This window comes from Nesoenas mayeri, assembly GCF_963082525.1.
Source record: "Nesoenas mayeri genome assembly, chromosome: 2".
In the NCBI taxonomy this organism is placed as follows: Eukaryota; Metazoa; Chordata; class Aves; order Columbiformes; family Columbidae; genus Nesoenas; species Nesoenas mayeri.
The window spans coordinates 115027185-115040252 of NC_137543.1; the positions used below are offsets into that span (position 1 = coordinate 115027185).

A 13068-nucleotide genomic window follows, 5' to 3' on the forward strand; every position below is an offset into this window, starting at 1 on the left:
GTCTCTGAGCTAATCAGGCTCACTCAGCATCTTCCTCCAGGACAGGGTAGCAGACAGGATGTAACACCCAAGTGTGTTGCGCCCACTTACTCCCTGTAAACTCAGACCCTGCAAAACTTCCTGGAGAATGACGAATTAAAGGAGAAGATTGTTCAAAGCATTACGATGTGCAATTTCAATGCAAGGCATAATGGAAGTAGCTATGTGGGAGGATATTACTTCATTATAAACCTAAATCAGATGCCGAAAGATCTCTGTCACCTCCAGAGACTGTTCCATCACGCTCTACAAGAGGTTTTCCAGTGGAAGAAAATACCCCACCCCCATCTTCAGGCTTGAGAAAGTTGTATGGCTTTTTTAACAGTTTCTAATGAAATCTCATATTATTGCTTCTCCCCTGGGAAACTTCAAAAGTCATGCAAACTTCACAGAGCCCACATGTTCGTAAACCTCAAGCAAAAGACCAGTAAGGAAATAAATTGCAGTTCTCCAGTTAGCATTTGACATTCTCTACTGTTTTTTTGGTGGGGTGAATTTGTCTTTCTTCTAAACCATGCTGATACATTAAATGAGTTACTAAACCCGGCATTATTTCATATTTTAAGGCACACTGAAATAAAACACTCCAATTCACTGTGGGATTTGCTTTCTGCATAATATTTGGGGAAAATATGAAACAAACCCAGCAGTTTCAAACATATTAAAGGAGCTAATATGTACATGAATATTTTCTTCAAGCTCCTTATTGTGTATTCGCAGCTACTGCCAAACACAACAACCGAGACGGGGCATTAGGATATGAAATGGGAAGTGGTCAAATTTTCAAAGCAAGCTGCTGGGTGCTGAACACTTTTGAAAATCTGGCCCTTGACTCTTTGGTGCTGTTCCAGAAAGAAATATCTCTCTGATGGCAGCTGGCCAACCAGCTTTGGAAATAATTTTGCACAGTTATTTCAGTAAAGCATAAAAGCCGATCCTCAGCTTTCTCTGCCTGATTAAGCACTGTCACCAATCACTATGCAGCACTAAGGTACGCATGAAATATTCCTAGATAAATCCTCCATCTGCAGAGAAATGTGTTTCCTGTACAACTCTGAATCCAGGTTCTGTGTTGAAAGTAATCCAGTCTGGCAGTGCTATGGCCCTTGCAAAGTCTCCTTGGAAACTACAAACTTATGCAATGGCAAAGTCATCCAATCTTCTCATGCCACTATATTATATTAAAAACACCTGGTTTATTTATACAATGACTTACAGATCAGGGTCCTAGAAATAATAATACATAAACTTTATAGCAAAAAATATACATATAATAATTCATCCTTCTATGATATATAGAAATGATGTATGTTTGTGTGTGTGTGGACATATATATAAATATATGGGTTGTACTTACGTTTAGGGCACTTGTGTACAGATGTGTATCGACATACACACAGTATGCATTTATATATCTTTCTAGGTGCCACATGTGTTTACATAAACACACATAAACACACACACAGGAGCATATTTACACTCTGTGAGTAGACGTGTACTTTGCAGAATCTGCACGCAAACAGCTGGAGTCCTTCACTGGCTGTGAGCATCAAAGCGGTCAGTGATCACCCGCATCAGTGTCCAAGGAAAGAGAACTTGTGTCATCGCTGTGGGCACAGGACTGGTTTGATGCATCTTCCTTTGTGAAGAACTAAATTTGCTGGACAGTGGCACCCTGCAACACAGGGCTTGTTGCACGGGCCAATCTCGTTCCAGTTGTCACATGTTTTCACACATCCTGGACCACAGGTATCATAAACTGCACCATGTTTACACTGGGTTGCTGAAAGGCAGTTAAAAGGAACAAAACATGCGTATTACACAGAGTCTCATAGGGAAAGTTATGTATCTGTTTGCTTGGTTTCTACTGCAAATACATTAAAAAAATCATGTTTTGGTATGAGGATCATCTAGAGGAAAAAATTACTTGTAAGGAGATTCCACTATATTAAATGCAACATCACAAATATAAAGGTAGCAAAACTCCTAATCAAAAAGGTATCAAGGTCCTAGCAGTCTTGAACTTTTTGAGAATTTTAACACAGCTGGTGGTATATAAAGCTTTGGCAAGGTTTCCATCTATAAGCAGACCTATGCTTTATATTTAAGGCTTAACATTGTTTATTTATTTGTTACAGTGGCTTTTATCAAAGATTCCTGAAACATTTACAAGGACAGACAGTTATTATCAGTCACACTCCTACACAAAGAAGAGGAGAAAGGAGAATCATTCACCGTGTACAACTTTCTATTCCTATGATTATAGTTTCAATATGGCATACTGCAGCAAATCAAAACAATACTAATAATTCAGCAGCACCATTTCTAAACTAATTGATTATTTCCATGCTTTATGCTATTTTACCAAGAGATCACTGAGAATGAAGATTCTTGTACTTAATGATTCCAGTTATCTATTCATTGATTTATGTACTTGACAGTTCAATGCATTTCCAACATAAGAGACCACTGAGGGCTCAGCTAAAAGCACTATACCCCTTCTCGATCAATATTGAAACTCTTAACATTTTATATCCTGCCTTTTTAGTATGGAGAATAATATACAGTTCGATAATGAATGAAAGCCTGTTATTCCTTCTAAAGGCTGTGCTGATGGCAAAAACAAGTACCGATAAAATGGTTTATAGATGGTAAGGGACCCTCAAGCATCCACAATCATCTTCTGCTATTTACAGAGAAGTGATTGCATTAAGAAGGTTTCTTCCATGTTGAGAAAGATTGCAGGTCCAAATTTTTAAAGAACAGTTATGTTATGGACAGAAAAATGCTGTTTTGTTGTGAGGATTGGTGTTACACTGCCAATACAGTACTGCTATTATTCATAAAGAAAAAATAGGCAGAAATAAGTCCATTAAATACATATAAGAGTGTATTACAGAGAATGGAAGTTTTTGTGCTAAAGCATCATAAATTAAAGGGGTTCCTCTTCACCAGTAAAAAAAAAACATTCCAAGCAACATCAACTTCTTGCAAGTTTTACTTCTCATGCATTTTATAGCATTTATACATATATGAAAAGCAGCCTGAAGAAGGAATTCTAGCAAGAATGCATACAGGGTTCTCAGGACACTGATATAATATAAGCAAACAAAAAATCAGAAAAAATACAGCAGGAAATTACCCTGGACTTACCGAGAATCAACAACTGAATATTAGCTAGATATCAGATATTAAGTAGATATTGGGGGGGTGGGGGGAAGGGGAAAAGCTTTCTAGCTTTAAGGATGGGAAAGCACTGGAGCAAGCTACCTAAAAGCTCTATGAAACATCTTTTCTTGAACATCACTTTAGAATAGGTTGGAAAAAACTACTTTCAGACATGTTCAGGATAGGCTTATTCTGCTTGTGGGCATACATCTTTTGAGAAGGTTTTTCCAGCTTTATATTTTTGTGTTGCTTTGCATGATAACTTCATGCACATTAAAGAAGGAACCAAGAAAAGGAATAACTAAATTGAAATTTAAATGAAACAGGAAATTTAGAAGGTGAGAAAAACATGCAAACAATATTGAACATAGAGTAAGATATCAGATTCAGAACAAACTCTGCACTTATGTAGTGTGTTAAGAATAGAGATTGACTCTCTATAAGAGAGGAAACAAAAACGTGCAGAGCTCCCAGGAGCATTGCAAACAATGTATTAACTGTCTAGAAAAGTAGACCAAGATGTTCAAGATGGATAGTGATTGTGCACACACAACATGAATTACCTCAAGGGGGCTGTTTACTAGAAGCTTTTGTCCCTCCTTTCTGAAAATGAGTTTCCCTTCAAAAGATTGACCAACCACGAACTGAAACATCGGGCTTCAGTACATGGAGTTTCCATGTAGAAAAGTCTGTGAGCTTCAGCTTTCAGGCTGCACAGATTTAATTCCACAAAGCTTTACTCTAGTAATAGCCGTCTCATTCATTCCACCTGAGCTCTGTTTGGTGCCTCAGCTGCTGGGTTTGAGGAAAGTTGGCCAAGGTCTCCTTTCCACTTCCTCATCCCTGCCCCAGAGCAAATGAGAACATATTACACTACAACGTGCCCTGGGCAGCCGTGGTACATGGTATCTGTAAGTACTCCCCAGCTCTCCTCTACCACACATGGATGTGGTATGTCAAAACACCTCATTCTCCTTCAGATGATGCCATGCAGAAGATATGATGACTTTATTTTTTGCTGTAGGCAGTCTACAATGGTATTATTAGCTTGCTGTCAAGGGAAAAATCAGAAAAGTACAATGGCTGCTGCTTAAGTTCCCTGAATGGCTTTTATTGCTTAGTGCTTCAGTTGTTAACATGTGGTGTGATTGATCCAGAACATTCCACTTCATCAACAGTTTAAAAAATAAAAAAAAAAGACATTCTGCAGTAGGCTTCCCAGGGACTGCTGAAATGAATCAGTAGCATGTAAACATGGAAAACAGAAGTGATACCTTTGTACCCATCTTTCAAGGCAAATCCTCTCTAAAAGAACTGAGCTTTGTTAGTAATAACTCCCTTAGTGCACTAGCAAAAAAAATGAATTTGAAAACTAAACCAAACAACTAACCAACCAAACAAACAAACAAAAAACCCAATAAGCCAAAGTACAAAAGTTACTAATAATACTGCATTTTGCAACATTACCAGTCCCAACAGGATTTTTCCACTCTTCTTCTCGAACATGTGTTTGGCATGACGGATGTGAGCTCCCTCAGACCACTTTCTGAGCTGGTGGGATGATAGCCAGCTCCAGTCCAGAAGCCATATAGTCACATAAATACAGCACTGTGCCTGAGCTAATAAACCCTGCCTAATAAGGCTATACAGTTTTCAGACCAGAGCTGGCTTATTCCAGCCAGTTTGGCAGTTTCACAGAGGAGGCTTGTATCTGTCTGTGCCTGTCTTTGTAGACATGGCCATAATTATTTAAGAGGAATACTTGTTCCCAAACACAAAAGCCAAAATACCTAACATGGAACTGCTGAAGGATTCTCTCGGTGGATGATATCTGGTAAATCTGATTCCAAAGAAATTTCTGAGCTAATATTTGTGCATCGATGAATCACCCTACTTTTGCTGGTGTTGCACAGTTTGGGCTTTGGAGGTGTTTTAGGACTTTCAATCTGAATGTCACTCATGGTGCTTGCAATTCATAGCATTTCCTTCTAACAGAGCAGAGGGCAATAGATCTGGGCACTGACTTTCTAGTGTGTTATCTTTTCAACTTTGTGTTTTAATGAGTTTCCACTGAAAATTCTGATACACATTCACAAAATGATTAAAGGAAAACAACATATAGCAGGGAAAGAGTGAATTTGCACAGAAAATTTCACAACAGAGAGGAGGGGACCCAGGAGAGAAGAGTCAAAATCAGATATACACTCATCCTCCTCTAGTTCAACCAATCATATGGGAAAAATTGGTCAGTTTTTTGAGGCTGTTGAAACGTGTCAGCACATCAGTACCAGCATGTGCACTTTGCATTTTATTATAGTCCATACTTGCTTTTTTTTCTTGCTGGTGTAATCATGCCTGTGGCAGAGTTATTACTGTCTGCTATCCTTGACTCTTCTTTCTTTCAGTGTCCTCAGAAACTCAGTGTTACATTACTATGGCACAAGGTCTATCACCACTTCTGTTTACTTAATTGCACTTTATAAAATGCTTGTTTAGCCTTTCTTGTGCTAAAAAAACCACATAATTTTTCTATCCCCTTTCCTTTTCAAAGCTCTTCCTTCCATTTGTATCCTTTCTTTTCCCTCTCACATGTTTCACTCTCTTATTTCTTGTTCCCCCCATGCTGGCTCTTCTGTGGTTTTGTTTTTTGGTTTTCTTCTTTTCTTCCCTATCACACATCATATTTCTTCCTATGCCCAGCCTGACAGGTCTCATTCCCCACTACTTCCCATGGAAATCCATATTCCTTTCCAAACCCTCTCAGGTTCTGTGTGGATATCACCAACCCTTTCCTACCCTAAACATTTTCCTTACACACTAGCTTCTTCTCTTCACTGCTCTGGTTAAATGACAGCTTACATTGCCCTTACTGAGTCAGCCTCAAAGAACAGCAAACCTTGAGCAGGAATATTTAACGGAGGACTTAGAGGAGGATGTGCTGCTGCACTGGGAAAGGAGGAAGAACGTGGAGGGAACAGGACACGTAATTCAGCCTCCTGAGCCTGTTTGGCTGGCCCTCCAGACAACACAGGCTTTCTGAAGATTATAAAAATGAGCTAAGCATACAGCGGTCAGGGTACAGCAACTGGCAACCACACAAGATCTCATTTTATAATGCACAAAAGAATAATTAAAACCTGACTTTACTAATAAGCATACTCCATTTTCATCAGAATGGAGCTCTTCCAAGTATCCAACCAGCTATGAAATGTCAAGCAGGAAATGAAAGTCACTGAATGCCCAAGTTTTATTACGGATATATTGTTTCATACCCAGGAACTTTTATCTATAATTAGGACACAATAATTGTAACTACAACTTTGAGGGAGAAAAAAAGTAAGTTAAACATTAAAATCTTGATGCTGACCACTGGTAAAATATGGATTACAGTAGACTCAAGTTGATGAATATTGTATGATTTACTGTAGAAGATGTTACCACTTCTTTGAGGCTGGATGCCTAACTAAGTGTTTTGAGGGTACTTGACCATATACGGCTTATCAATATTTTCTGCTTAACAAGATTTCCCCTTTTGCTCTAGAAGTCTGCTTTGAGATTTAAAAACTCAGGTAGATTTAGACACTTCTTTGATTATCTTTAATGAAAGATGTGTGTTTAAATTATTTCATAATGTTCTCTCAAGGACTGTTTTTACCTTAGGAACTTTTCTTGTCTTTGATAAAATGCCAGAAAAAATTGTGAAAAGAAGCCTCAGTTATTTAAGCTGTGAGATGTCAACACTTGTATAAACTCCTGAAGGCAAGGACTGGACTTGTTATTCTTTTTACAGCACTTGCCACAGTGAGGTCTTGCTCTGAAGAGCTTTGGTCAAAAAAAATAAAATAAAATCAGGATGCTTGTTTCAGGTTCTGCATGGATCTGCTACCAGATCAATACACTAAAATTACATACATTATTAGTGCTGAGACCACATCCTTGAATAGAGCTTTCATTTAGTGACACCCTGTTTGGATTGTTCTGTTCCTTTTTAAGAAAAAATGAGCCTTTTGGGAACAGTCAATCAAATGCAATTTGCTCTGTCACTCACCCATCCCTGCTATCTTTCCTTCAACATAAAAGGAAATTGAAGTTGAGAGAGCAGACCCTGAACTACACACAATCACCAAAATGGACCACAGAGTAATAGCTCTTTGACCAGCACTGAGTATCCTTCTCTCTTTTTTTTCCAAACTGCTGTCAATTGCTTTACATAAATCTGAATGCATTTCCAGGCAAAGCAATGCCATTATAGAATGTCCTAAATTAATGAGATCATCATCAGGGGAAATATTCATCTGCAATATTGCATTTTACTTCAAGTGCCCACGACCACAGGCCAACACTTCTCATGAAAACAATTACTCACAATTACTTGCAATTAATGCACTCCTAATCACATGGGGAATCTGGTCCAAGTACCAACATTAATGCAGGTTTGCATTTTAATATTCCCATTAAATACATTCCCTCTTTTCCCCTTGTTGAACCTGCTGCAGAACCAGAGGTCAAGGGAGTTTAAACATTGCCACTAAGCAACTCTTTACGTATCCTGAAAGAAAAGGGCATGGACTTCTTTCTGGAAGTACATAAAATAAAGATGAGTGGCATTAGAGGTTAGAAGTTTTGCAAAATAAACATTTCTAGTATTTGATTCTTGAAAATCTTTCCTTAAGGTGTTTCTCCAGAACTCTGAATGCAACTTGGCTGTTGGTACAATCTCAGTCTTTTCTAGACGGTTCATTTTTGATCCTTCTCCATCAGTAAAAGGATAGTGGCCTATTAGCCTATGCACTGGCTTACAAAGAAGCAGTCCCAAAATGCTTACCTGCACAGTTCTGCTCCGGTACCCACTGGACTTTCAGCCCTTCCCTCTGACAGGCTCGTGCATATGCCAGGAATGACTCGCAGTAGCAGTTTTTATGGACCGGGCACTCGCACATGTCTGTCACACAGGACCTGCAGAACAAAGCCCCAGATCAAATGAGCAAGGAAAGCTTTAGCAGATATTTGCCTGAGGTTTGGAGTTGATTACTTTCCAATCACATGAAGTTCAATGCCACAGCAACTTGTGCTAAACAGCAAGAAAATTAAACATGCTGTCACATCACAAGGGCTCATCTCTGTTTTGATGCGTTGCTCTGATGCAGGAAAGTCTCAACAGCATCAGGGAGAGAGCCACACAGAAACAGGGAGGTGAGAAGAAGACTCAAGAAATGTCAGGCAGAGAGGACTGAGACCACAGTAAGAAAAGGTAAACTCAATTTTTGCAATGATTTTGTGTCAACACAAGATAATGACTTCTTTCTTATTCCCTGGAAAGTAATCATTTAAGAACTTTACCAATAATAATAGCAGCAGTGTTAAGTGGATGACTTCTGCAGATAATGAGCACATGCCCTTCCATGCAATGGATGAGAAACGATGCCTTGACTCCAGGTTACTTCTAGCCTCTCCCCAGTTTGAAATCCCCAAAATAGCTATATGCCATATTTTCTCAGTAGCATCATTACTGAATGCCAGACTTCAAGCAACTCCAAAGGAGCAGGGATGATGCAGCATAACTGAGTAGTTCTCATACTAAGAAATCCTCAAGGCACTTGTTAATATCACCATCATCTTCCATTGCATAAGATGGATTCATCACAAAACACAGCAGGGAGCAAAGCTGCTAACATGGCCCTAAGTAAAACTGCTGCTGTGTGTGTCACCACTGTATTTCAAGTTAGCTCATCCAGAACACGTGCCCGTTTGGCACAGGCCTAAACTATAACTGGCAAGAGCCAGCAGATTTGCAGTCGGCAGTTTCTGCATGTGCAAAACGCTTAGAAGCTTCTGCAAACGTAGCAATGCAAATTAAGAAATGCCAAGTATCTGTTGCTCTGAGTGGAATCATTAAAAGGCAGGGACAAGGTGACAGGAAGACGTACTCAGCCCTCTGAAATTTGTGCCCTCAGTTCCTTGGCTTTCTACTGAGGGTGCTCTGTGCATGCACCTTGGGTGTCAATGGACAAGAGCCCCCTGGTTTATGCACATTCAGTAACATATTCATTCCTGAGAGAGCAAGGCAACGTTTGTGAGAGGCATGAATCCTCTAGAAAGAACAAGACTTGAAATAAAAAATGAGGTCTCCATGTTAAGTGCTCTTACTGTGGACCAAAACTTCAGTTGTCTATAGGAAACAGATGGACACAGCTTAATTTTCCAGAAATTTTCCCTATAGCTGATGAGATAGTAGCTTAGAAAAGGTGCAGGCACCTCAGTCAAAATGATCAGGAGCCCTAATGACCATACAATGCCTTAGAATCATTTGGAACCCTTTATTTAAAATTAGGAGAGAGGATGAGTGGTCCTTTAAACAGAGACAAGCTTGTTTCTGTATATCCAACACTGCCCCTTTAAGAGGAGTATTTCCCCCTGCCAAAGTCACTGGTTATTTCAGTGACCGTTCATAAGGTTAAACTTGACAGTTCTGCTTGACATTTCCATGAGCTTTTAATAATTTTACTCTCAGTGAATCCCCAGCATGAAATTATCTGAAAATTCACTGTGACGAATAAGTAACATAAGTACTAATGCAAAAAGGTTACCTGTCCTGCCTTTATCAGTATATACGTACTTTGGATAAACAGAATTGCTTTGAATCAAATATATAACATGTTCACATTTACAGACCAGTGGTTTTCATTTGAAATTACTTTCTGGGGACAATGTAATTCTATTTCACTTTAGTTCTGCGGTAGGTCCCTTTACATCTTTCCCGGTAACAGATGTTGCTGTATAGATATCACAGCTGATAGGCTGCAAGGAACAGATTAGCACAACATCTTTAGCTTTGTTTGATGTTGTTCACTGACAAAAGACCTTGTATAAACACAAAAGGTCACCTTTTTACGTGACACACTAAATAACTTTACATTGATTCCTTTGGCCACAACATGTTTATGATTGCTTCCTAGCATCCCTGCAGCAGGCACTGCTCCACGTACCCCACACCAATTAGGAGGTGTATGTCTCATTTTAAAGTGAAGTGGGTGCTTGTTTGCTACTGCAGCAAATTATTATCACAAAGAGAGTCTGTAATAATCTCCACAGATAGAGTCCATTATCGAGATACCATTTCACCAACTTTTTGTTTCGGTGCTAGCTTCCTTTATCCATCACACTTTACTGCTCTACACTTAGATTTAGTTACCGTTAATGCTTGAGGTGTTTAAGGATGCTCGTCAGTGCCAGGTTGGCTATATGTTCATCGACTTTCTGCCTTAGAAATTATAGAATCCTAAACCCAAGGTACTTCCTCTGCTTTTTAGAGCACGAATACACTTTTTTACCATTACTCAGGGGGACACCACCTCCTGCACTGATGCAATGCACCTACATCTACCTCAGGTGCGCATATCAGGTCAGGAAATCTCCAGGCAGACCATCAATCACCCAATCTTTTTCACCATTAACATGTTGGTGGCAAGGCTAGCACTGACCCTGACAAAGTCAGGGCATGCTCTGGGTGATTAGGGAGGCCAGGGCACCGTTTCCAGGAGGGCAGCCATGTGCTTTGAGGGTGTAGAGTTTAGCCCCTACATGCACGTGAGCAACGTGACACCATTAAGCCTTGGCATTGAGGTGGCCTTGGACATCCAGACAGGCTCCAGCATGAAACATCTCCTCTTTGCCTGAGATCAGCACTGTTTACTACGATATTCAGCACAGGTGTCCCCTAAGGAAAGTAGCGTGCCACATGCAGCACAAACAATCCTCTGATTCATTACATACCTAATTGCTTGTGTAATTTTTATTTTCCCAAAGTGTTTAATCCCAGTGAAAGCTACCGGGCTCAAGCCCTGGGCTTGGCTGAGGAGTGATCACTAGATTGCAGGGGTTTTATTAATAAATTACAATTTATTATTATTTGTAAGGTTAAATTAATTAATTAATTAAGGTTAAATAAAAAACGAGAGTAAAGGAAACAATATCCACAGCTGCCAAGACTAGTCAATCAAAATAAATACATCTTTTTCTTTTTTTCATAATTAAACTCCTTGCTGGCAAGTTTAATACATTAATATTAATTACAGTTAGATGGATCGGCAGTCAGGGGGAAGGGGACTTTTTATATCACTTCTGAAATCAGCAGGGAGCAGATACACGGTTTGTTTGAGAGCCACTGTGAGAGTCAAAGGGCAGCTGTGGGAAAGGACATGGAGACAAAAGGTGTCCAGTCTCTGTGCACTGGCTTGTGGAGGGACCTGGCGATGGCCCATGGCAAGCTTTGACTTTGGGTTTGTATTTTTTCAAAATGTGTTTACTTCTTGCATTTAATTACATTTCTCACAGTTATTGTTCTCACAGTTGTATGAGAGGGCTATTATGGGATGCTTCACTAGGTAAATTTAAAAATGGATTTTTTTGTGTGCTGTCCTAATCCTTTCCCCTTGCAAAAATCATTGGTATGCCAATAGGTTTTTTTTTTCTTTATTTACCTTCTCAGGTGATTCATAGATTTTAAAAAATATCCTCTGCTACACTAGATTCTGCCTCCTCTTCCCTCCTCCTTTGAATGTGATAAATAGATCCTGTGACATGAACTGCATGTATGCAGATGCTTATCTGTACTCTAATCTGACTGGGCTGTTAACAGAAAAATACATTTTTAGTAAAACTTTGGGATTATGCCAATAATGAAGCTATACTGACAAGTTAACATGCTGCACACTAACAGAAACTTTGGGTCTTCCAAGATATTGTGACTCTTTACCAAAACTAAACATTTGCTTTAATTAAATAAAATTGAGAATTCATATGAGAAGCTTAGTCATCCAAACATTACAGTCAGATAGAAATAATCCCACAGGAAGACTGCAGTGCAAGTTACTTATAAAATGAAGCCATTTTACCAGCTATAGAAATACACACAAGATACATCAGGCAGCTTTATCTCTGCCTGCAGTATAATCATATAGAGATGTAACGATGTTGTGGTTCAAAAGAAAATTACATTTCTTTAAAGGACATATTTACATCTCTGAAAAAAAAAGTGTTAGGCTGTGGTGGTGCACTTTATCTGGAGTCCCTGCTCTGAATAAGCACTGGAGCACAGCCAACCCCTCAGTCCTCAACTGGTACCAAGTGATTCCTTTTGATGCTGCCCATGCTGCCTGCAGGGTGTGTGTCAGGGATGGTGCTAATTGGGTGTGCGTAATCGCAAACCATTGCGAGGGCAAATCCATGAAAGTGAAGGCATCCGGCAGCTGTGGGACACACCCTTGGAGGAGACAAACACACAATCACTCTGCTGCCACATCTTCAAAGCAAACTGGATGAGTAGGCTCCCTCAGCAACAGCCCTTTTTCACATTAAACCGTGGAAAGTCTCCAAGTCCCACAAAGGGCAGAGAACCGAGTCCTGTGCTACATGCACTATTAAAAAGAAGCAGAAAAGATCACAGCAACAAGTCCTACAGCCTTAGTCTATGCCATGTGGAATTGAAATTGCAGATGTTCACTTGCTGAACATCAGCAGTGCCTTTTCCTTTGCAGTACACACAAGTTCAAAACCAGAACCAGCCATTTTAAGAGGGACTATTTCTTTCTGGCTTTTTTTTTTCCACATATCACAGCAGGAATATGATGCAGTACATTTTTCAAACCTTTTGGTACCTTCAAGAAGTTGCTCTATGCAGATGGAAAACACTAATATCTTCCTCTATCCACCAGCAGGTCTCAACAGACTTTAGGAATTAGAGATGGTGCATCACTACATCCACTTTATGTATGTGAAGAGCCATCAGATGGTGAAGGGGTTTGGCCTCTATACCTGGGATAAGCTGTGCATTTGCAGACTCCAAAGTGTGAAGTGTCATTT

At 39.6% G+C, this 13068-nt stretch overlaps 1 protein-coding gene across 1 annotated transcript in view; it reads right to left on the reverse strand.

Moving 5' to 3' along the window:
- Nucleotides 1–1640: 1640 nt before the first annotated feature.
- Nucleotides 1641–13068, reverse strand: part of BMPER (BMP binding endothelial regulator) — a gene marked incomplete at both ends in the record, with an annotated part of 145674 nt that continues 134246 nt past the window's right edge. The window contains 2 exons of the mRNA XM_080339243.1: nucleotides 1641–1822; nucleotides 8033–8163. Of these exons, the coding sequence (XP_080195369.1) occupies nucleotides 1641–1822; nucleotides 8033–8163 (313 nt within the window). The remainder of the gene's footprint in view (nucleotides 1823–8032; nucleotides 8164–13068) is intronic.